This window comes from Mycteria americana, chromosome 21 (genome assembly GCF_035582795.1).
Source record: "Mycteria americana isolate JAX WOST 10 ecotype Jacksonville Zoo and Gardens chromosome 21, USCA_MyAme_1.0, whole genome shotgun sequence".
Taxonomy (NCBI): Eukaryota; Metazoa; Chordata; class Aves; order Ciconiiformes; family Ciconiidae; genus Mycteria; species Mycteria americana.
The window spans coordinates 3,207,080-3,229,585 of NC_134385.1; the positions used below are offsets into that span (position 1 = coordinate 3,207,080).

Here is a 22,506-nt window from a genome sequence, read left to right on the forward strand (position 1 = left end):
ATGCCGGCCGGGGGGGGGGGGCAGGACCGGGGGGGGGGGCCCGGGCCAGCCCCGTGTGCCCCCGCGGAGCCGTGCCCGCACCCCGCCGCCTCCCGCACCTGCTGCACCCCCTGCCCGCGCCGCAAGCCCGGGCTGCAGCCCCCGCAGCCCCCGCAGCCCCCGCAGCCCCCGCAGCCCCCGGCCCTGCCTCTCCCTGGGCACCGAGCCCCCCCCGGCCCCGCAGCCCCCCCCCCCCAGCCCCACACCCGCGGGTCCCCCAAAAGCAGGGCGAGGGCTGAGCCCCTCGGTGCAGGCGTCAGGGCTGCCGGGGGAGCCGGGGATTTGGGCCGTGGTTCCTTTTTTGCAGCTTTTCGATGGGGGGTGAATGACTCATGGAATCCTTTCTCCCTTTCTTTCAATGTTTTTTTGGGTCTCTTTGTTCCTGTTTTGCTGATTAAATGATGATAATAAGGAAAGGCTCCGCGCGATGGAGGCGGCTCTTCTGCCGCGGCACATCGGTTGTAGGAGTCTCAGTCATTTCATGTGCATTTTTCCTGGGCGAGCTAGAGGACACAATGAGAATTATTTTAAATATGTCTCATGCAAGGTGCTTATTTGCCCAGCGTGTGTACGCGGCACAGCTCACTCCCTGCGTGCTACAGAAAGCCCTACCATTTTCCCCTACCATGATTAATAGGATTTTTAAAGCTGTTCCCACTCTGAGAGGGGAAAAGAACGGCGGGTACAAAGGGCAACGCCGATCTGACGGCTTCTTGTACCAAGCACAAAGAAATCGAACCCAAAAGGTTGGACTTTGCTTTGTGGGAGTGAGCCGATGCCGGGGATGTCAGTGTGAGCTTTGCTGGTAGAGGGGCGGCCGTGCCACCGTCCCCGTCCCCGGGAGCCCCAGCCGTCAGACCAGCAAGGGGGAAACTGAGGCAGCGCTTAGGAGCTGAGGGAGGGCTGATTCACTTGCCCAAGAGGGTGCTTGGGCACAGGCGCGAGGGTAGAGACGGCCGCGGCGGGACGGTCCCTTCTCCATCACCCCCAGCACCCATGGCGGGGAAGGAGCCGCGGCCGGCAGCCCGGCATCACGTGCTATTTGCTCCTTCTGCAGGCTGCTGCCCGCGGGGACGTCCTGCCCGCCCTCCTGCCCACGCCGTGGGCCATGTCGTCCTCCGACGAGGAGACCCTCAGCGAGCGGTCATGCCGGAGCGAGCGGTCATGCCGGAGCGAGCGCTCCTACCGCAGCGAGCGCTCGGGCAGCCTCTCCCCCTGCCCGCCCGGGGACACCTTGCCCTGGAATTTACCCCTCCACGAGCAGAGGAAGCGGAAGAGCCAGGACTCGGTGCTGGACCCGGCCGAGAGGGCTGTCGTCAGGGTCGCAGGTAAGGCAGCGCCCTGTTGTGCGGCGGGTCCCCCCGAGGATGGGGAGATGGGGCTCCCCGGGCTCCCCCCATGGTGGCTGAGATGATCTCGGGGCCGTCCCTGTCCCCTGCTGCTCCCCAGGGAGCCGGGGATGGATGGGATGGGGAGGCGGGGATGGATGTGGCCTTGGGTGGCCGAGGGCCGCGGTGGCGGTTCGGCTCTGTGATGGCTTTGTCCTGCCTGGGCAGGGCTCGCCACGGGTTGGTTCATACCCTCAGCACGCCGGGGTTAAGGGATGGCTGGGCACCTCCAACGTTCGCTTGGGTGACATTAAAATGCCTAATTAAGGACTAAATGGCTCCTTGGTGGAACAATGCTCTTGGCCAGACTCCAGGGAGGAATTTGCCCTGGGAGGTTCGTGATTCCTGCCCGGCTGATGGAGCCGGGCTTGCTCCTTCGCCGTGGTGGTGCCCATCGGCAGCACCATCGCTGTGGTCATTGGGACACCCCGGGGTCCCTGCGCTGCTGCGTCGTGGAGGGGACCCTGCCCCGTGTGTCCCCTCGCCTGCAGTGCCGCCGCGGTGCCCGCCGGCTGCTGTCACACCCCGGGGGAAGGGACGGGGACGGGAAGGAGAAACAAAGACAGGGATGGACCCACCATGGCTGATGGCTCCTTCTCCAAGCGCCGGTTGATGGGGATGGCGGGGACCCCCCTCCGGGGCTGCCGGGGAGGGAGGATGGAGGAGCTTTGCTCAAGGTGGCGGCCCCAGGCACCGAAGCCGGGATTTGCTTCTTCACCTGGGCCAAACGGCCGTCGAGGGCTTTGATCTGCGACTGCCGGAGCAAACAGGAATTTGGGGCCGTGCCGAGGGGCCCCCGCCGAGCCCTGGCCGGGCTGATCCCGGTTGCCGCCCCAAGGGCACCCTGGGGCCCAGCTTTCATCTCGCTGGCAGAGGCGTGCATGAAGGCGGTGAGCTCCTGAGGCGCCCGCTCTGCCCTGCCAGCCCCCGCCAGCCCCCAGCCGCTGGGCAAAACAGCCCCGGTGCTGGCGTCCACGCCCGGGGGTCCCTGAGCGTTGTGGGGACTCGGACTGGGAGTGGGGGGACCTGCAGCACCCGGCACATGGGCAGATCCCAGTGGGGCAGGAGCGGCAGCGGATGCTGGCTGCCTGCCCTCCCTGCCTGCCCTCCCTGCCTGCCCTCCCTGCCTGCCCTCCCTGCCTGGCCCGCGTGGGCACGGCGCGGCGCGTGCAGCTCTGGCCACGCCACGGTGCCGCTCGGGCGGGTTGTGCCGTCCCAGCTCGCGGGTGTCTCCGGGCAGGAAGAACCAGTTGATTCAAATGATGGTTCTCGAAAACGCGCTGTCTGGGGCCGGGGGAAGCGAACGCACAGGGTGCGGCCGGCCCTGCCTCAAGCGCCAGCACCGCCGAGGCTGGGAGATGCCGGGGCCCCACCGTACCCATCACCGCTCACGGACCGGCTCTGCCCCCAAAGCCCCGTCCTGCTGGGTGCTGAGCACCCTCCCGCTCCCCGGGGCTGGACCCTGCCGAGGCACAGCCATTTCCCCAGCTGCGTTTCTCCCCGCCTGCCCGGGATGCCGAGCGCTTGTCGTCACGCTGGCTGGATCCAGCCCATTATTAAAGGCAGGGGGATGTCACAAAATCCGGTCTCATGCAGATTCCCCATTAAAAATAACTCGCGAGGTGCAGCTAGACAGTGCTGAGCTGGGAAGAAAGAGTTCGGAGACAGTTTTGTGTCACCAGGTTTGAAAATGAGCTGAAATATTGATTCGGATCCTTGCATTATTCAGTGGGACCGTCTGCAGCGCGCCAACCGCCCCGGTGCCCGTCCCCGCCGTGGGGCTCGGGGACCGGGCGGGCTGGGGACTGGGGACGGCGGCTGGTGGAACGTGCCCCGGGGGAGCTGGCACCTCTCGGTGTGCCTGGGGAGGGGGACGGGGCTCAGCTCCCCGGGACCCCCGGGAAGCCAACTTAGTGGCAGGGACGGAGCCTGGGCGTCGTGCGGGGCCGGGGAGTCCCGTCCCGCACCCAGCCGTGAGCCTTGCGGTGGCTTTGGGGACACGCGTGGATCTGGGGTGCTCTTCCGCCTCGCTGCCCGTGGGGTCTGACGGTGTCTGCATCCCTTCTGGCCATCAGAGCCAAGGAAAGGAGGATGCGGCCGTGCCCGGGGAGGGGACGCGCCGGCGAGGACCTTGCCGGAGGTGCCGGCGCCATGGTGCGGGGGGGCAGGGACGCGCCGCTCCCCCCGCGGGCCGTCTGCGCCTGCACTTCTGGTACCTCCGGTGCTGGGCCCGGGTCCCCAGGCAGCCTCTGGAGCCGTTCCCTGTTTTGCTGGCATCTCCCTGGAAGGCGGTGGCACGGGGAAGGCAGAGGGGGAGCGGGACGCGGGGGGGTCAGAGCCTGGCCCTTGGCCCCGCGTCGCCCTGTCTCGCTCCAGCCGCTTGGCAGAGGGTGAGGGTGGTGGCTGGGCCGGGGGGGGAGGCTGCTTTTGGAAGAAAAGGCTCTTTCATCCTAAACCTGTTTGCGCTCGATCCTGCCAGGGGTCACGGTCTGCTGGTGGGGTGCTGGGGTGATGCTGGTGGGGTGCTGGGGTGATGCCGGGGTGATGCCGGGGTGACGCCGGGGTGACGCCGGGGTGCGAGGGGCCGAGGGGGACAAGGGTGCGAGGGGTGAGCGGGCAACAGAGGCAGCGGGCAGGGGTGACGGGAGAGGCGTCGCGGGGGCTTTCCGAGGGCCGTGCTTCGTCTGCGTGAAAAGGCTCCTGGGAGTCCTTTGTCACTCGTAGCGTCACCCGAGCCGCTGGCAGAGGCAGCGCCTTGGCTGAGCGGAGGGAGATGTGCTTCATCCTCGGGGACGTGGGAACAAACCTCCTCATTCTCCGCTGCCTTGGGAGCAGCAAACCCTCCCGCTCGTGGGGACGGGGCGGGTTTTGAGCAGCTCTCCCGACGCCCAGGGAGGAATTAGGAAGCGCCAGCTGGCCGGCGCACGTTTCCCCTTTTCCCGGGAACGCGTTTTTGGGTCAGACGGACCTTCCGAGCGCGGGCACCTCCACGGGGCTCCGTGCGGGGCGGCTTCGAGGGCAGAGCTGGAGGAGCCTCGGCCCCTGCGGCCGTGCCCGGCGCGATGCTCTGCCGCCCGAGGACGGCTGCCCTGCCTCGGCACCGCTGGGCACAAAGGCAGCCTCGCCACGACCGCGCCGGCACGGTCGCCCGGATTTAAACCCTCCTCCCCACGGAGGCGCTGCCGGGGATGCAGCCCGCTCGGTGCGACGTTAATTACTTTTCGTAATTAAGGCACCATGGTGAAGGGGAGATGCCGCCAAAGCCAGGGCGAGGGGGATGATTTGTGTAAACCCCCCCCCCCCCGCCCCAGGCCGGGGGCTTCGGAAGGAGGAGGAGGAGGAGGAGGATGGCGAGGATGGCGGTTGCCACCAGCGGCCCCTCGCCGTCACCCGGAGGGATGCGGGGTGCAGCCCCCACCACCCCGGGGTGCTGCCGGGGGGGGGGGGACACCCTGGGTGACGGTGGGGGGACACCCGATGTCTGGGCTGAGCAGGATGGGGCTTTTCTCGTTGCCATGGTTACCCAGCTGGCAGAGCCTGGCCCTCCGGTTGCCATGGGAACGGCGCAGCCAGGGTGAAAAAGCAACATCTTGCGGTGGCCAAAAAAGGCCGGGATTTGGCCCGGCGGGTGGGGGGGGACAGGGCCGCCCAGGGGGCCGGGGCCGGCCTTGGGTCATGGCGAGGGGGTGCCCCTGTGGGCTGAGCGGGGGGGGGCCGGGTGTTGGGGGGCCGGGAGTGTCCCCCGGCCTGGGGACGGCCACCCCCGTGCCCCCGTAAGGGCTGTCTCTGTCGGAGGTTTCGCTCTGCCGCGTCCAGAATCGCCGGCAGGGCTGGGGCTTGGGGGGCGAGTGGGGTTTCTGGTGGGCATGGGGTGCCAGGCAGGTTTGGCCCTGCACCCCATCCCCATTTCCCCGTGCGGTTTGCCCCCTCGGGCCCCATGGTGGGGTCCCCCCCGTCCCCCGTGGTCCCCCCGCGTGACGCCGAGGGGCTCCCCGCTCCCCCGCGGCCCCCCAATGCGATGCCGAGGGGCCCGGCTCTCTCCGTGCATCTCCCGCGCCCCGTTCCCATCCCGGCGGGGGGAGGCTGCGGGGCCGGGAGCTGCGGCACCCGGTGGCCGTGGGGACAAGACCCCGACCCGGGGGACCCGGAGCCCCCCGGCCCCGCGCTGGGAATGCCCCAGGGGAGAGATCCCTGCCCAGCTCAGCCTGAAATAGAGGGAGGTTTTGCAGCGCCGGAGCTGGGGGTCCCTCCCGCGCCTCCCGGCCCCAGCAGCCTCTGACTCGTCCCGGGCCTTCGCCCACGTGAGGCGCTGGGGTGAAAGACCCCCGGGGGTTATTTTGTTGGGGGTCTAACGGTGTCCGGCACCCCACGGGTGAAAAATGGGGCTGGGGAGACGTGGGGCTGCCCTTGTTCACAGGCTCCACCTGGCTGCCCCTGGGCCCCCCGCGGGGCCGAGAGCCCCCCCGCAGCCACTCCTGCGCTGGCAGCAGGCGTGGGGTGCAGAGCCCCGGCATTTGGCGTCGGGGTCCGAAGCGGCCGCCCGCCTGCCCGGCCTCGGGTGCGGAGCAGGAGCGGGACCCCCGCCCTGGTGGGCAGCGGGGCGGGGGGCAGCCAAGGTGCTCCCCTGCTTGGGTGCCCCGAGGAGCACTGGGATGCGCTGGGATGCGCTGGGATGCGCTGGGATGCACTGGGGTGTGCTGGGATGTGCTGGGATGCGCTGGGATGCGCTGGGATGCGCTGGGATGTGCTGGGATGCACTGGGATGCACTGGGATGTGCTGGGATGCAGTGCTCTGGGCTCACTGGGATGCACTGGGATGCACTGGGCTGCAGTGCTCCGTGCACAGGGGCATGCACTGGGCTGCAGCGCTCTGGGCACACTGGGCTGCACTGGGCTGCACTGGGCTGCAGTGCTCTGTGCACACTGGGATGCACTGGGCTGCAGCACTCTGGGCGCACTGGGATGCACTGGGATGTACTGGCATGCACTGGGCTGCAGCGCTCTGGGTGCAGTGGGATGCACTGGGCTGCGCCGGGCTGCTGCGCTCTGGGCTCACTGGGATGCACTGAGAGGCGCTGGGCTGCATTGGGATGCACTGGGCTGCACTGGGATGCATTGGGATGCCGTGCTCTGGGCTGCACTGGGATGCGCTGGGCTGCACTGGGATGCCTTGGGATGCACTGGACTGCACTGCACTGCTGCGCTCTGGGCTCACTGGGATGCACTGGGACGCACTGGGCTGCACTGGGCTGCACTGGGCTGCATTGGGCTGCTGCGCACTGGGCTGCAGTGGGCTGCACTGGGCTGCATTGGGATGTACTGGGCTGCACTGGGCTGTGCTGCCGCGCTCCGGGCGCACTGGGCTGCACTGGGCTGCACTGGGCTGCACTGGGCTGGGCTGCGCTGCCGTGCTCTGGGCGCACTGGGCTGCACTGGGCTGCACTGGGCTGCACTGGGCTGCACTGGGCTGGGCTGCGCTGCCGTGCTCTGGGCGCACTGGGCTGCACTGGGCTGACTTGGGATGCACTGGGCTGCACTGGGCTGCACTGGGCTGCATTGGGATGTACTGGGCTGCACTGGGCTGCGCTGCCGCGCTCCGGGCGCACTGGGTTGCACTGGGTTGCACTGGGCTGCACTGGGCTGCACTGGGCTGGGCTGCGCTGCCGTGCTCTGGGCGCACTGGGCTGCACTGGGCTGCCTTGGGATGCACTGGGCTGCACTGGGATGCGCTCGGCTGCACTGGGATGCCTTGGGCTGCACTGCACTGCCGCGCTCTGGGCTCACTGGGATGCACTGGGCTGCATTGGGATGTACTGGGATGCACTGGGCTGCACTGGGCTGTGCTGCGCTGCCGTGCTCTGGGTGCACTGGGCTGCACTGGGATGCATTGGGATGCCGTGCTCTGGGCTGCACTGGGATGCGCTGGGCTGCACTGGGATGCCTTGGGATGCACTGGACTGCACTGCGCTGCCATGCTCTGGGCTCACTGGGACGCACTGGGATGCACTGGGCTGCACTTGGCTGCATTGGGCTGCTGCGCTCTGGGCGTGCTGGGCTGCAGTGGGCTGCACTGGGATGCCTTGGGATGCACTGGGTTGCACTGGGCTGCACTGGGATGTACTGGGCTGCACTGGGCTGCGCTGCGCTGCCGTGCTCTGGGCTGCACTGGGATGCCTTGGGCTGCACTGGGCTGCACTGGGATGTACTGGGCTGCACTGGGTTGCACTGGGCTGCACTGGGCTGCGCTGGGTTGCACTGGGCTGCACTGGGCTGCGCTGGTTGCCGCTGGGGAGCTCTGGGAGGCAGCGCGGCGCCAGGCGGCAGTGACGGCGCTGGGAGGCGGTCGGGGCCCTGGCAGGCCCCGGCGTCACGGGTGGCCCTGCCCGGGCGGCGTCACCTCCCGCCGTGGCCCCGGTGGCCCCGGTGGCCCCGGTGGCCCCCGCCCCTCCCGCCCGGGGCTGCCCCGCGCCGCCGCCAGGGGGCGCGGCGGGCCCGGGGCGGGTGTCGGGGGCGGGACGGCGGCCAGGGGGCGGGGCAGAAGTTCGGGGGCGGGGCCTCGGGGGCGTGTCCGGCGGCCGTGGGCGGGGCCGCGGGTCGGGCGGCGGCGCGGGCGGAAGCGGTGTCGGCGCAGACCGGCCCTGGCCGCCGCGCCGGCAGCTGCACCGAGGCCGCCGGCACAAAGGCCGCCATGGCCGGGTACGTGCCGGGGCTGCTCCCGGCCAACCGCAGCCAGGAGAAGGAGTTCGTCCAGGCCTACGAGGACGTGCTGGAGCGCTACAAAGGTACGGCGGCCGGCGGGGCCCGGTGCGGGGCCTGGAGCGCGGCGGGACCGCCCCGCGGGGGGCTGAGCCGGCGCCGTCCCTGTGCCCGCGGCCGGGGCTCTGCGGGCTCCTCTGTCCCCCGGCGCCCCGCTCGGGCGGGATGGTCGGGGTGAGTATCCCGGCGTGGGGTGCCCGGGGTCCGAGTGTCCCTGGTGTCCCCTGCGTGGGGTGCCCGGGGTCCGAGTGGCCCTGGTGTCCCCTGCGTGGGTATGCAGGGTCCGAGTGTCCCTGGTGTCCCCTGCTGGGGTGCCCAAGGGGAGAGTGTCCCCTGCGTGGGGTGCCCGGGGTCCGAGTGTCCCTGGTGTCCCTTGCGTGGGGTGCCCAAGGGGAGAGTGTCCCTTGCGCGGGTGTGCAGGGTCCGAGTGTCGCTGGTGTCCCCTCCATGGGGTGCCCAAGAGATGAGTGTCCCCTGCGTGGGGTACGCGGGGTCTTAGTGTCCCTGGTGTCCCCTGCGTGGGGTGCCTGAGGGGAGAATGTCCCCTGCATGGGGTACGTGGGGTCCAAGTATCCCTGGTGTCCCCTTTCGTGGGGTGCCCGAGGGGAGAGCGTCCCTGCATCTGAACTGTGTGGGGTGCCCAAGGGATGAGTGGCCCTGCTGTCCCCTGTGTGGGATGTCTGGGGTCCCTGTGTCCCCTGTGTGGGCTGCCCAGGGGCTCAGTGTCCCTCCGTGGGGTTCCTGGGGTCCCTGTGTCCCCTGCATGGGGTGTCTGGGGCCCTGGGGTCCCTGCGTGGGGTGCCCAGCATTCCAGCACCCCACCTTGCTGCTCAGAGCACCACAACACCCATCATCCCTGTGCCCTTACCCCGGGGTGCCATAAGGTACGTGGGGACCCCTCCGTCCCGCATCCCCTCTCCGGCTGCCCCGGTGTTCCCGTAGCCCCCCACGGGGCTGGGCTCCCTCTCCCCGAGCCGTAGCTGGGCAGGGACGAAGAGCCGATGCGCTCCCCAGGCCGCCGTGTCGGCAGCTGTGCCGGTGTCGGTACCGGCAGTGAGTGTGCAGTTTTGATGTCGGTGGCTCGTCTCCGGGAGTTGCGTGCGTTTCCATTCTTCTTCTTCTTATTATTATTTTTTTCTCCTTGCTGCAGAGATAGACTTGTCTTGGAGCCCAGATTTCAGCCCCACAGGGCTCCTAGCGCTCTGTTTTGTAAGTTTAGCAGCCAAGTCTCTTTAAAATGCGGATGGCCGAGTCGAGAGGAGCCAGGCGCTCGCAGCGCCCGTTTCCTTTTCCTTTCTGCCTGCAGAGAAAGGGGAATAATGGATTCCCCAGCTCCCTGATTCAGGGGGTGCCACTCAAACCTCCCAGAGGTGGGAGAAACGTGCAGCCTCGCTCCGCTTTCACAGGGAGCGGGGAATAAAAGCCTCTTCGGGCGCCTTGGAAAGGCTCTGGATAACGTGACTCGGGCTCATCCAAGTACTTGACAAACTTTTATTAATAAAAACCCCTTTGATGTAGTTGGGTTCAGCGTGGAGACGCAGAGGAAACGGTGCGGCGGGTGCCAGGGGCTGGCGTGGAAAGAGCTGTCGTTTGCATCGGTTTGCTTTGTTCCAAAAAAGAAAATGAAATTACAGTGCCTGTCCGTGCCGGTCCAGCTGGAGCACCACCGGCCGGCGGTGCCAGGCTGGGCCCCCCCTCGCCCACCCCGTGCTCCGGCTGTCAGTGCCTTCGTTGAGTGGCCGGGTTCCCCTGGGAAGGAGGGCTTTTTAGGTAATGCCTAATTTCTACACGGGGTTATGGTAGAAAGCTGGTAGTCGCTTGGAAATACCCTGCTGGGTGGTGTTTGATCTTGTTTGTGGTGCCTGTTTGGTGTAGGGGAAGTGAGTGTTTATGCTGTATAAAAACTTTCCTTTGCCTTCGACCCCTTCCCAGCTCCCCAGCCCTGCCGGGACGTCCCACCCGCACCGCGCGGGCTGGGTGGGAGCCTCCAGTTCGGATCGTTGGGCTCCAAGCTGGTGGCCGTGTTGTCTCTTCCCTGCTTTCCCCCATTGCAGCTCCTGTGAACAGTTTGGTTTTTCCTGTCCGGAACAAGTTTTCCACTGGCTTGTCCCCTCCCCCTCTTAATCCTGCAAAAATGGAGAGTTTTCACTGAAATGTGACTGCTGGGGGCCGAGCCGTGTGGGGAGACCCGCGGGGTCGGTGTCCGGTTTGGGGTGGCCACCCTGTACCCACCGTGTCTGGGACCCGGTGCTGCTGGCACCGGCTTGTGCCGTTGGAGGGCAAGGAGGAGGCTTGGTGCTGCCGAAGCCGGGAGCCATGGGGAGATTGCAAATGCCTCCCTGCATTTCTATTAGACAGCTCCGCTCTATTTCTAATAGAAAATAGCCTAAAAGCCCCAGTCGTGGGGCCTCCGCCGTTGAGCAAGCCGGGGCAGGTCTGGAGGCAAGGAGATCGGCGGCACGGGAAGGATCCCGGAGCCGGCGCAGTGAGGTGCGAATCCTGCCTTTCTCTGACGAGCAGGGGTTAACCAGCTAGCAGATCCCCGTGATTTCTTTATAAAAACACCCACCCTAGGCAGAGGAGAGCCGGGGTGCTGGGTAGGTGTGCTGCATTGCTGCGGCGCCGGTGCTCGCCGGGGTGCTCCCGCTCCCAGGCGTGCTGGGGGAGGAGGTTTGCATCAGCGCCGCGAGCTGGCGTGGGTGCTGCGGGGGCACCCGTCCCTGCTGCCGGCGGACCCGGTGCTGGGCGATGCTGCGCCCCGGTCCCGAGGGGGTTGGTTGAGCAAGGGGATGGGAGTGGGGCTCAAGGAGGGCATTTGGGGGTGGTGTAGGCTCCGGCGCCGCCTCGCAGTGCTTGGAGCGTGGCAGAGCTGCCCTGATCGTGGCATCCTCGGGGAGCACAGCACCCTCCGGGTTCTGCTGGCCCAAACAGCTCCCGGCACCTGCAGCTGGAAGGTCTCCAGCACCAAGACCTTCACCAGTCTGGCCCAGTTGAAAGCCAGCGGGCCAGTTTCCCAGGGCCGCGCCGGGAAGGCACGGCATAGGGCGGCTTCCAGCCCCTCTTGCCTCATCGCTGGATCGCGGTGCTTGCAGTGCATGCCGGGACGTGCAGCGCTGCTGCCGTAGGTGCTGGTGAGGAGGGTGGTGGCAGCACGGGGGGGTGACAGCAGAGCTGTCGGGGGCCCCTCTGGATGCTGCCACCGGTCAGAGGGGTCTGGGCAGGAAGGGAAACCCTGGTCCATCCTCCCACGGCACGCAGAGCGGCGCTCGGTGTCTGAGGGCTGCTCTCCATTCCCGTGGCACATACCTCCCACCATGTTTTGGGGGATGCTGACCCTTGTTGTCCCCTCAGGAAAGCAAGAGCCGAAACGTGGCTTCGTGCTGCCGCAGCCCCCGGGACACCAGGCAGCGCAAGGGTGCAGGCAGCGCTGCCGGGCTCCGCTCAGAGCACGGGTCATGGTTTCCCTGTTCAGAGCACTGTAAACATTAACTAATCAATCTTGGTGAAATCCTCTCTTTTTGATAATTAACCCTTTTCGCCATGGGGGTAGAAACCTGGAGTGTCAGAGAAGCCCTTTCCCACCCCCGGTGCCGTCTCTGCCCGCTCCGTGGTGCCCGGCACGTGGCCTGGCTTGTTTGGACTGGGACAGCCTGGGATGGCTTGTCACCTTGTCCGCCTAACCCGGCTCCTGTTAGGGAGGGGACAACCTTCCCAGGGACTGGAGGAGAGCCTGGGGCGGGCAGAAGAGGTGTGGGACCCTTGTGTAAATGAACCAGAGCACGTTGGACCCCTCCTCGTGGGGCTGGAGCCTTCCTGGTGGTGGGCAGCAGTCCTGGCCATGCCCATCTGTGAAGAAACTCCTTTTTTTTTTTTTTTTTTTTTTAAAAAAAAAAAATTGTCTTGTCTTCTGCTATAAGAAATACAACTAGAGGTGTCTGGACCCCAGCGCTGGGGTCTCGGGGCTTGGAGACCCCTTGCCGCGGGTGCCCGGTTGCTGCAGCCGAGCGGCTGTGCCAGCCTGGCAGCGTGCGGCTGCCTCCTGACGCGGGACCCGGGACCGCTGCTGCCGGGATTTCAGCCTGCAAACACGAACGTGGTTCCTGGGCGGTGCGGAGCGGGCTGCACGAGGCCTCTGCAGTCTGCGAGAGAGCTGACGGCACCGGTGGCGTGGTGATGACTCCTCATGGAGGGGGAGGAAGCCCTTCTTCCTCTTCATCACCCCGGAGGAAGGGTAGCCGAGTGCTGCTGTCAGAGTGGACAGTCCCTGGCTCGGGGGAAGCTGGGCTGGAAGCCGTCGGGCTTTCCACCATCGGACCAGATAACGCTGATTTTTTTGGATGCACGTGGGAGTCGCTGGCTTCCCTGGTACGGGGACGCACATCAGCGATCGAGGGCGGCTCAAGAAGGTGGCAGGAGCCTTGGGCTGTCCCCAGGGATGGCCGGAGCCGGGTGTCCGAGGTGGAGCCTGAGCGTGCGGTGGAAGGTGCTCTTTCGCTCGTGTTTGTTTTGGCCAATAGGGAAATGAAGTTGGTGGTTTTTCAGGTGAGAGTATCCACCCTGCCTCGCCCGGCCGGCTTTCTGCTGCCTTCGCGGTGGAGTCATCGCCATCCCAAACGCCCGACGGTGCCTGCCGGGTTGGGCTCGCCTCGCCGAGAGGTGCGTGCCTCCCCCCCGCAGCCCGCCAGCATCCCCGGTCACAAAATCAGCAGAAGTGATCGCAATTGCCATCGTCGTCCTGGCGCCCTGCTAACGCACCAGGACCGTGGCTGAGCCCTGCTCGCGGGTCCTGGGGCTGTCAGCTGCTTGTCCGAATTTACACGTGGTTCTGGTCCAGGGAGAAAAATCCCTGGGGAGGCTGGGACGGCGGGTGGCCGTGCAAGGTGGCTGCATCCGCCGTACCTCCCTGGCACGGGCACCAGGACGTGGTGTGACTCCCGCCGGTGCACGGTGCTGTGCCAGCAGCGAGCGCCGGAAAGCTTTGATCTTGTTTCAGCGGCCAGCTCGCCGCCGAGCTGAGCGTTTGGAAAGGGCTTGCGCTGTTCCCTTGCTCCTCTCCTCAGCACTGCCTGCACGCGTTCCCGTCAGAGCCTTTTCCTTCCCGGCTCATGCTTCGGGGCGAGACCGGAGTCTTTGACCTCCGTCTGCTGGTTTCTGGCCAACCTCCTTTCCAGGCTCGTCTCGCTTGTGTCAGCTAAGTTTAGACTGCTCTGGACATACCGTGGCTGATGCCAGCGGCACGAAACCTCCCAGAGGGAAGTAGAAAAAGAGGTTTTATTTAAATTTAAAGTGTCTTGACACTGCTGTTTGAATACCAGGGTGACAAGTCCCTTTATATGCACCTAAAACAGATAAATCCATGCTGCGGAAGCAGCAGGGGACTTCAGTTTCCAGTTTCTCCTGTCTCGGTGCAGGGAGAGGCTGCGCCGGAGTTTGGGGTGGGTGTGAAGCAGCTCTTCCGCGCCGGGGCTGCCGGTGTCCCCAGACAGGGTGAGGATGAGCGGTGGGAGAAGGAGGAGGAAGGACCCCGATAAAGCCATGTTTTGCCCTCTCTTCTGCACAGAGGGGCTGGGAGCCCTTCCCGGGGCCGTGGCTCATCCCGGCTGCCGCGGCCGAGCTGGTTCCTGCACGGGGCAGTGTTTCGCTGCCGGCTGGAGCATGAGGGCCGGGATGGTTGTGGGGCAGCGGGCAGGATGCACCGGGCGGTGCCGGGAAGCCGTGTGGCTCTTCCCGGGGCTCTGCTTGGCCAAGGAAGCCCTGGAAGGAAGGTTTTGGGGGGGGCACTTTGGGGTGAGCTGATCCCACCCAAGCCATGTCGGGTGGGTGCTGGGGAGCAGATCGGCACCTGGGGTGGGATTTGCGACCGCTCAGCCTTCGGTGTTGCGGCAGCTCCGGTTTGAGGGGAGTGACCGGGTTGGCGTCGATTTGAATCTATCGCTTCGCTGGGAAGGAGCACGAATGCATTCTCATTAATATTCCCCGGGGATGGTTTCCATGAGCAGCCTCTGATGTGCGGCCGTGATGGGGAGCGTGGGCAGGGCTGGCTGATGCCTGGTGCAGGCTCTGCTCACCCCGGGGGACGCAGGGACCGCGGGGGATGATGTTTTCTTGGGGCCGCGCTCGTCGCGGTGGGACCGCTCTCCCTGAGCACGAATTCAGCCCTTCCACGCTCCTCCCTGCAGCTCGGCCGTACCCAGGGCGTCGCTGCCTCGGGAAGCTCTGTGCCGTGGACGGATCCTGGCAATGCCAGCTGAGTTTTCCAGGGCAGATGAGGCAATTGCTGCCCGTGGGGTGAGGCGGTGCAGGGGTGGGTGCGATGGCATACCTGGGATGGGGACGGCAGCCTGCCGTGAGCGGGGCCGCGGTGGGAGCTCTAATCTCTGGGGCTGGTGGTGGCCGTCACCCATGACGTGCCACCCCTGCCCAGCACGGCTGTGCGGAGCCAGCCTTCATGGGTCCGTGGGCAGGACCTACAAACCGGCTCCTCTCCGCACCCCGACTGGTTGCTCACGCCTTTCCCATCCCGTCTGAGTCTGCAGGTGGGGTGGGAACCAGCGGAGCCGCTGCTGGGTGGCGGTGGGAGAGCAGGGGGTGGAGGCGGGGTGCCGGTCTCCCCGGCACGGGGAGGAGAGCGGCTTCCTGGCAGCTTTTGCCGGCTGCCTGCCGGTGCCGGCCCTGCCAGCAGCGTGGTCCCCTGCCTGGGCGGCCCCCGTCCCGCATCCGGAGCAGCCAGGCTCGCAGCATCCCTGCTGGATGCTGGCCTCGAGCTCCCCCTCGTCCTTCTGGACACTCTTTCTCGAGGCTTGCTGGAAGCTCCACGTTTGACATCTCGGCATTGCCCTTGTCCCGAGGGGCTGGGCCCGCTGCTGGGGTTTGGGGGTGTTCAAACAGCCTCCAGCTCGGAGAGGGAAACCGCCGAGGAGGTCCCCTGCACGGCAGCGTTTGCAAAGCACGGAGGAGGCTTGTGTTAATAATTGTTTCCAAGCTCGTGTCGTGGGTTTTTGTGCATCCCGATGGATCCCACCCGGCTTGGGGGCCAGGGAGGGGGTTCCTCCAGTGTCGGCTTCCCAAGGAGGAGATGTGTGGTGGGGCTGGGAGGCTGGGTGATCAGATTTGATGTATGTCTGGCTGCGGACATGGTAAAACGAGTCCTCGGATGTGATCCGAGATGCGTGCCTTGCCTCTGGGTCAGATAAGCCCAGTGATTCCTGGAAGGAGGGGTGTGGGGAGGGCTGTTGGGCAAGATGGTTTGGGAGATTTTTGGATGAGAAGCGGGATGCTGATCCTGGCAGGAGGGCTGGCAGGACGGGCCGGGGCTCCCTCTCGCCCTGTCGGAGCAGGCTCTGACAGCGCTGATGGGAGCCTGGATCCATGGGTACCGGCAGCGGTGAGATGAGTCGGTCTGCAACGAGCGTCTTGTGTTCGTGCCCAGTCCCCCTGTTTATCAGCAATCTGGACCAGTGAGTTCAGGGTGGCTGGCTGGGCGCTGCCAGGGCACAATCACGTTTTTTTTGTTGTTTCCCTGTGCGTGACATGCTGCATTTCCATTTTTCATTTCCTGTCGGACCCCGTTTCCTCTGGTGAGTCCAAGCCTGCCGGCGCGGACCGTGGGGCCGGTGCCGTGCCCGTGCGCTTGCAGCGGCTGCCTGCTCTCCCTGCCCTCCTCTGCTCAGATGAGGCATTTTTTACCAATGCCAGGGAAGCTTTGCCAGCCTCCCCCCGGTGATGGCTGCTGCGTTTTGTACCCCTACGGCACCTGCATGGGTCTTCTCCTCTCCCAGCCTCTGCTTTTGCTCCCCTCAAGCTCTGCCGGGACCCCTGTCCCCTTCCTCAAGCTCTGCCGGGACCCCTGCCTGGGTGGAGGGCAGAGTCCTGGCACGGTTGGGGCCAGGGCCAGCTCTGCCCCGTCCTGCTCCCAAGCCCTCGCTCTGCCCCTGCTGCCCCACTCCTGCGTGGAGCTGCACCTCTGCTTCGGCCCCAGTGGGACCTTTGTGCCGACTTCTGGTCGTGTCAAATACGGGTGTAACTTCTGTCTTGGTTTTTATTAATTGCTGTTCAGGTCCATGGTGGCCTTTCAGAAGCGCTTTTGCCAGCAGCTTATTTTTCCCTGCAGGAAACTGTATACAAGGGCTCCCGTGGCAATGAGATTTGCGTTGACCTTGGGTAGTTTTGCTACAAGAGTCGTCCTGGTAAAACTATCCAAGGGGAGCGACTCCTTTCCGTGCGGAGCGGGGTCAGGCTGTTCTCCCAGCCCGGTGGTCCCACACTGCGCATGCTGCCGGCAGCTGCCCCGCCAGCTAATTAGCACAAATTAGCAGCCCCTGCACCGCCTCCCTGGTTCGAGCACCAGTTGATATGAGGATCGCTCCGAGTGACGCTGGGGACAGCTGATGTGGCCGTGGCCATCGCCGTGTCGCCGCTGGGGGCTTGCCGGAGCGGTGATGGCGTAGCCTTGCCGGCGAGGCTCTCCTAAAATAAATGCATCCCGCACCCCAGGCTTGCTCCTGCCGCTGCCGTGGGTCACGCGTCTGTGCCCCGGCTCTGGCAGCGTCCTTGGCACGGTGTGAACTTGGCACGGTGTGAACACGGTCCCCTGCCGTCCCCTCCACTCGTGTGCACATCGGGGATCAACCCCCCCCCCCCGTGGGGCACTGCCCTGGGGCGAGGGTGGCGGGGACGGCCACGGCGCAGGAGGTTTAATTTCAGGCGGCTCCAGACACTGCACGTGGAGATATTTCATCCTCGCCGGCTGTTTGGGATGCTTCTCGTTCTTGCCGCGGAGGGCAGTTGCTGGGCTGGGAGATGCTGGGATTCCTCGGTGGCTGGGCGCACGGTGGCCGGCCAGGGAGCTGGGGGCTCCCCCCGGCCCCGGTGCACTGATGGAGCCAGCTGGAGCGATCCTCCCTGCTCCCGGAATTCCTGGCGTTCCCGGCAGGGAGAAGGAGCCTGGATGCTTGTGGATGGGGTCTGGCGGCATCAGACCCGCTTCCCCTTATCGGGACGGGAAGGAGGGAAGCGCCCTTCTCCCCGTCGCCGTGGGGTTTGGGGGGCACGGCGGGTGTTGGGCTGCCTTCCCGCACCGCTGACCTGCTTTGGTGTTAGACGGCGTGTTAGGGAGCGGGGCAGGAGGGAGGCACCGAACCCCCTGCAAGTGTGGGGTGACCCTTATCACCCTGCGGGTACAAAGCCGTGGCGGGTGCTGGGGGGGGGAGCCGGGGTGCTGGGGGGGCCAGGGGTGGCCTGGGGCAGCCCCGTCTCCCTCCTGCTGCTGTAACTTCAGAGCAGCTGCCTGCTTGCTGCGTCCGGCGGCCGTCCCGGCGGTGCCTGGTCTCTCCCCTTTGCTGGGAAGGGGAGGATGGAGATAAATTAAACGGGGACGTTGGCGGTGCTGCCCGCTCCCCCGCGCTGGGCTCCGCTCTCCGTGCCGGCGCGAGGCCGGCTCCTGGCGCAGGGGCGAAGGAGATGGTGTCCCCCGTGTCCCCTCCACGGGGCTGTTCCTCCCTTCCTTCTCACAGCCCCTTTGTCAGCAAGAAGCAGGGATTTTTTTTTTTCCTTTTTTTTTTCTTTAGAGGAAAATTCCATTGTGCTATTTTTAGCGGTGACAACTTGGCTTCTTGCAACAACTTTATTCTGCTCCCGGCTCTGCCGGCAGGCGCGGGGGGATGTCTGCAGGAGCGGCCCCGCGGTGCCGGGGCTGCAGCCGGGCTGCGGTGTGCTGGCAGGCGAGGGCTGCCACCGCCTGCTGCCAACCAGGCACCTCCAGCTCCGGCCCTGTGCTGAGTCCTCGGCGGAGGCCGGCACAGCCGGGCTGTTCCACGCGGCCGCTCGCCGGTGACCGTATCGGCTCCCTCTCACCGGGATGGGCGTCTGCCCCGGCTGCTGTGGACCCGGGGCTTGGGCAGCTCCCTTCAATGGCAGCGGGTCCTCTGGGTGTCACCTCCATCCCACCCGAGCCCGGCGGTGGGTGCGGGTGGTGCGGGGGGCCCCGGTGTAATCGGAGCGGGGGGCTGTGCGGGGGTACCTCACCACCTGCCTCCCTTTCCCCGGAGCGACTTTGGCTCCCCGGTTCCCAGGCCGACAGCTGTCGGGGGCACAAGCGGCAACTGGCCCGCGGGGTTTGCTCCGCTCGCGAAGGAAAGTGATACCCCTGGTGCGCGTCTGTCCCCGGAGAGGTGTCCGTCTGTCCACAGAGCTGCAGAGGAGCCGGGACCCTGTGCTCCCCTCCAGGGTCGCTTGGATGTGCAAACTGGTTTTATTAACGTTTTTGTGGATAACGTGGGGCATTGCCAGGGGATGCTGCTTGCTTTGGGAACGGGTGGATCCGCTCCCCAGCACGCGGTGAAGGATTCATGTGCCGGTACCGGCAGATGAGGGGAATCTCCTTGCTCCGGCGAGACAAGGGGAGCTGCCACCTCTGGGGTGGTTTCTGGGGGGTGATTTGGCTCCCGCAGCACGTCCTCGCTTTGGTTTCTCTCCTTTCCCTCCGGCAAAGCTCAAATGCTGCGCGGGTGTGCCAGGACGGCTCTGCCGGGAGGTGCCGGCCATGCCGAAGCCCAGGCGGGCAGATCCCGCACGGTGCGGTGGGTCTTGCTCAATCTGCTGGGATCTTTCCGGAGAGGCAGTGGGTTGATACAGGGAGAACGTGATCCGGTACCATGTTTCATCACCGCTGCTGCTGCTATTATTATTTATTATTTGATTTGACAGAAGTCCCGGGACATGCCCGCTGGACGCTGGTCCTGCTGAAGGGCAGTCATGAGCAGGGTGGGTGCTCGGATCCCCTTGGATCACGCCGGGCTGGTTTCCTGCTGCTAAAAATTCCTTTAAAACGAGTAAATCTCCTTTTTGGCTTTGCAAGCGCCTCGCTGCCGGTGCGGGGCGAGCGTGTGGTGAGCAGGGGGGGCAAAAGCAGGAGGGACCCGGCCCCCGCCTGCTCCTGGGTCTTTCCTGGCCCTTTTTCCCAGCGCTCGAAGGGGCTTTTCTGGTGGCTTCTCCCAGGCTGGTGGCCTGGTATCAGGATCACCAGGGTGGCTTTGTTGCCGTCCCACGAGGACAGGGACCCCGCACTGTGCCCACTGACTGCGTTTTCCCCGTCTTCTGCTGTCTTAAAGCCTGTTGGGTTTTTTCTTTCCCCTCCCAATTCCCTCGAATGTGCTCCTTGCTGGAAATATCCCCGGGACATACAATCCCTGAAACCTCCGGCGTGGAAGGGGGGGGGGTAAGGGGTGCCGGGAGCCCTGATGGTGCTGGGCACTTGCTGGTAGCGCTGGGCTCATTTGCAAAAAGGGGGGTGGCCTCGGCCATGGGAGGTTTTAATGCTCTTCATCAAATAAGGAAACGCGGGGGCCGTGCCGCAGCTGGGCTCGGGTGGTCAAAGGGCGACGGCGGCGAGGCCAGCAGGGCTGCTGAGCCGGTGACGGCGGCTGGGGCTCGTGGGTGCCCCGATGCCACCCAGCTGAGGAGCAGGGTGCGCTCGGCTGGAAAATGAACTTGGGGAAGTACAAGAAGTTCCTGGATGGACTTGGCACCCTGAAAGGTATTTCTCACCCTCCGTGGTGTGGATGCGCAGCATGGAGAGAGGCTGAGCCGCTCCGGCAGAGTCCGACCATCTGCCATCGATCGCCGATCGAGGCAAATCGAGTCCCTCTGGGATGCCGAGGAGTTGCCGGCTTCCCATGGAGGCAGCTGGGAGGGATCGTGCTTTCCACGGCTCTGCTTCACTTCCCTCTTTTGTCTTTTATTTGGATTTCGAGCGGTGCGTTTGGGCACAAAGCGAATGCTGGGGCGGCGGCTGAGCCAGCCCCATAAGTAACGCGGGGAGGCAGGGGAAGCTGCTTTGCAAATAACAACTGGAAAAGAAATTGAGCTCAAAATCCTGCTAAAGAAATTGAGCTCAAAATCCTGCTAAAGGGAGAGGAGCCGGCTCCGTTCCTGTGGGTTGGGCGCTGATCCGGCTCCGGTGAGGGTGTGTTTGCCGACATGGGTCCCACCGGCCATGGCGTGGGTCCTGCTGGTCATGGGTGCACGGTGGCACCCGGGTGCAGATTGACTTTTTTTTTTTCCCCCCACTTCTTTCCAAAACTGTTTCCCGATGCTCTGCCCTCTCCCGCCTCGCGGGCTGTCCCCGGAGAGCCGGCTGCGACACCCGATCGTGCCGGGCTGGCCCCTGGCAGGTGGCTGGAAGCCGGCGGCTGTTGTCCCCGCTGCAGCAGGCAGCAAGCCCGGGCTGCGGGCGCAGGGGCAGCGGGAGAGCAGCTCGGTTTACCTGGCCCTCAGCTACAGCAGGAGGGGATGCTTCCCTTGCTTTTTCCCCTTTTCTTTCTTTATTTTTTTTTTCCCTTCCTGCTGTCAGAGGAGCTTTTTGCTCTGGGACTCCCAGCCGGCCTCGTCTTGCTGCAGACAGCTACTGGGATTCGCCTGCTAGAAGGAAGGCGGAGAGGAAAGCAGAAGGCACCCGGGATGCCATCGCCTGTCACCTAATAACACTCAGTGACTTGCCCCTTTTTACAGCACTGCCGTGGCACGGCCGGGCTTTACCAGCTGATCCCCCTGTATAACAAAGGTGAATCGATCCAATGTTTAATTTAGCAGGGAGCCAAGGGAGTTGTCACCAGTTGGGCTGGCAGCCTCCCCACCCTCCCGTGCCGCTGCCGGGGCTGACGCGAAGGGTTAATCCTGCAGCTCTGTGGCTGACAGCTGCCCTGAGTTATTGTGTCCGGGAGTAATATAATTCACTTTCTTATGCTGGCGTGGTGTCCATCATAAATTTTTCCTGAGCCTCGCTGCAGCTGGCACTGGGGATCAATGTAAAAGGAACCCCCGGTCGCCGTGTACCGGCTGGGTGTGCCGTGCCGGCGGCCGGCTCCGTCCCGATGCCGCGCTCGTCCCCCCGACGGCAGCCTCTCGGCAGCCAGAGCGCGGGTGGGCATTGGACTTGGGTGCCAGCGACCCCTGCTCTGTGTTTTGGGGCCGCTGCTGAAGCACCTGCGCTCACGCGGGGCGTTTCGGGCCCCGTCTCCAGCTGCAGCTCTGCAAATTCCCCTCCTGCCTGTGCGAATGAGGTGCTGAGGAGCTGAGATGACATTATTAATAGCGTTTACAAGGTGACTGCTTGCAGAAGCTGATCTGGCAGCCTTCCCCTCTCCAGGTGCTGCCCAGAGCCCTGCCGGGAGCGCTGGCTGCCTGCGCTGGCTCCCGCACCCCGGCGCTTGTGGCATTTTCTCTCTCCGCTCTTGCAAGCCTGTAACGGGCACGTGAAAACATGGGTGGCAAGTCCCCGAGAAGCCAAATCTGCACTTTTTGGTCTGTTTTGCTGCCTCTAGCCCGAGCGATGCCAACTTGCTGGCTGTCACCGGCCGTGTTTACCGCAGCCCTTTGCGGCTTTAATCCAGAAAGCGGCGCAGGCAGGGAGATGGAGGAAACCGCCTTGTGGGCAGGGGAGGCAGGGAAGGGGCAGGGGATGCTCAGGGGAGGCGAGATGGCTCTTTGAGCGGGCACAGCCACCCCTTTCGCACTGCTGGGGTGCTTCCTTGTGCATCCAAGCACAGAAGGGGTGCCCGCCTTTGCGGGCGGTTACGGTTAGCTCTCGCTGTCGTGGTTTGGCATTTGCCACGTAGCGAAGCGCGCTCTTCAGCGCCGAAAGCGGCCCCGGCCAGCCTGCCCTTGAGCCGCGGGGCTGGACAAGGCTGGAGGAAAGGAAGGGTTTTATTGCTGGAGAGGTTTCTTTTCCCCATCTCTATTCATCTCCCCAGGGAGGTGGAGACGGCAGTGGATATTGGAGCTGGGAGCGTTTCATATGTAAATGCCCGTGTGTGCAAGTCCAGGCCCCTGACCCCCGGCGCGGTGCCAGCATCCATCGCTGGCAGCCCCGCCGGGCGAAGGGCTTGGAGAGCGTCCTGGTCCCCTGCGCCCGCCTGGCTGGGATGGGGCTGGGAGGCCCTGCCGGATCCCCCCCGCTCCGTGCTGGGGACAAAGGATGCTGCTCCGGGACGGACCCTGCCCCGACAGCCGCTGCCCCGCGGGGTTCGGGGTCCCCCGGCCTTTCCACACGGTCTCCGTCTCGGGTTTCCCGGGGCAGCGGCTGTCACGGGCCGGAGGTGACGAGAGCCGTGGGCTCGGCTCAGGAAACCCATTTGATTACAAATTTATTGCCGGGTTAATTTTACCGCTGGCGTGAGGATGGCTGGTTTCACTCTGAGGAGTTTGTTGTTTACTTGGGCAACCAGATAAAATCCAGCGTCGTCTCGGCCTTTTCCCGTGCACGCCGGCTAATCTGCTGGCTTCATCTGACCTTGTTGCTGCCATGTGCTTTCCCCAGGGGAACCGG

At 65.3% G+C, this 22,506-nt stretch overlaps 1 protein-coding gene across 11 annotated transcripts in view; it reads left to right on the forward strand.

Moving 5' to 3' along the window:
• Positions 1-1,147: 1,147 nt before the first annotated feature.
• The window catches only part of MACF1 (microtubule actin crosslinking factor 1), a 149,429-nt gene continuing 128,070 nt past the window's right edge, over positions 1,148-22,506 (forward strand). For 10 of the 11 annotated variants that reach the window (XM_075522499.1, XM_075522504.1, XM_075522501.1 and 7 more), the window contains exon 1: positions 1,148-1,367. In XM_075522499.1, the coding sequence (XP_075378614.1) occupies positions 1,148-1,367 (220 nt within the window). Of the gene's footprint in view, positions 1,368-8,028; positions 8,210-22,506 lie in introns of those variants that run through there. The other variant, XM_075522506.1, reaches the window with a different exon arrangement.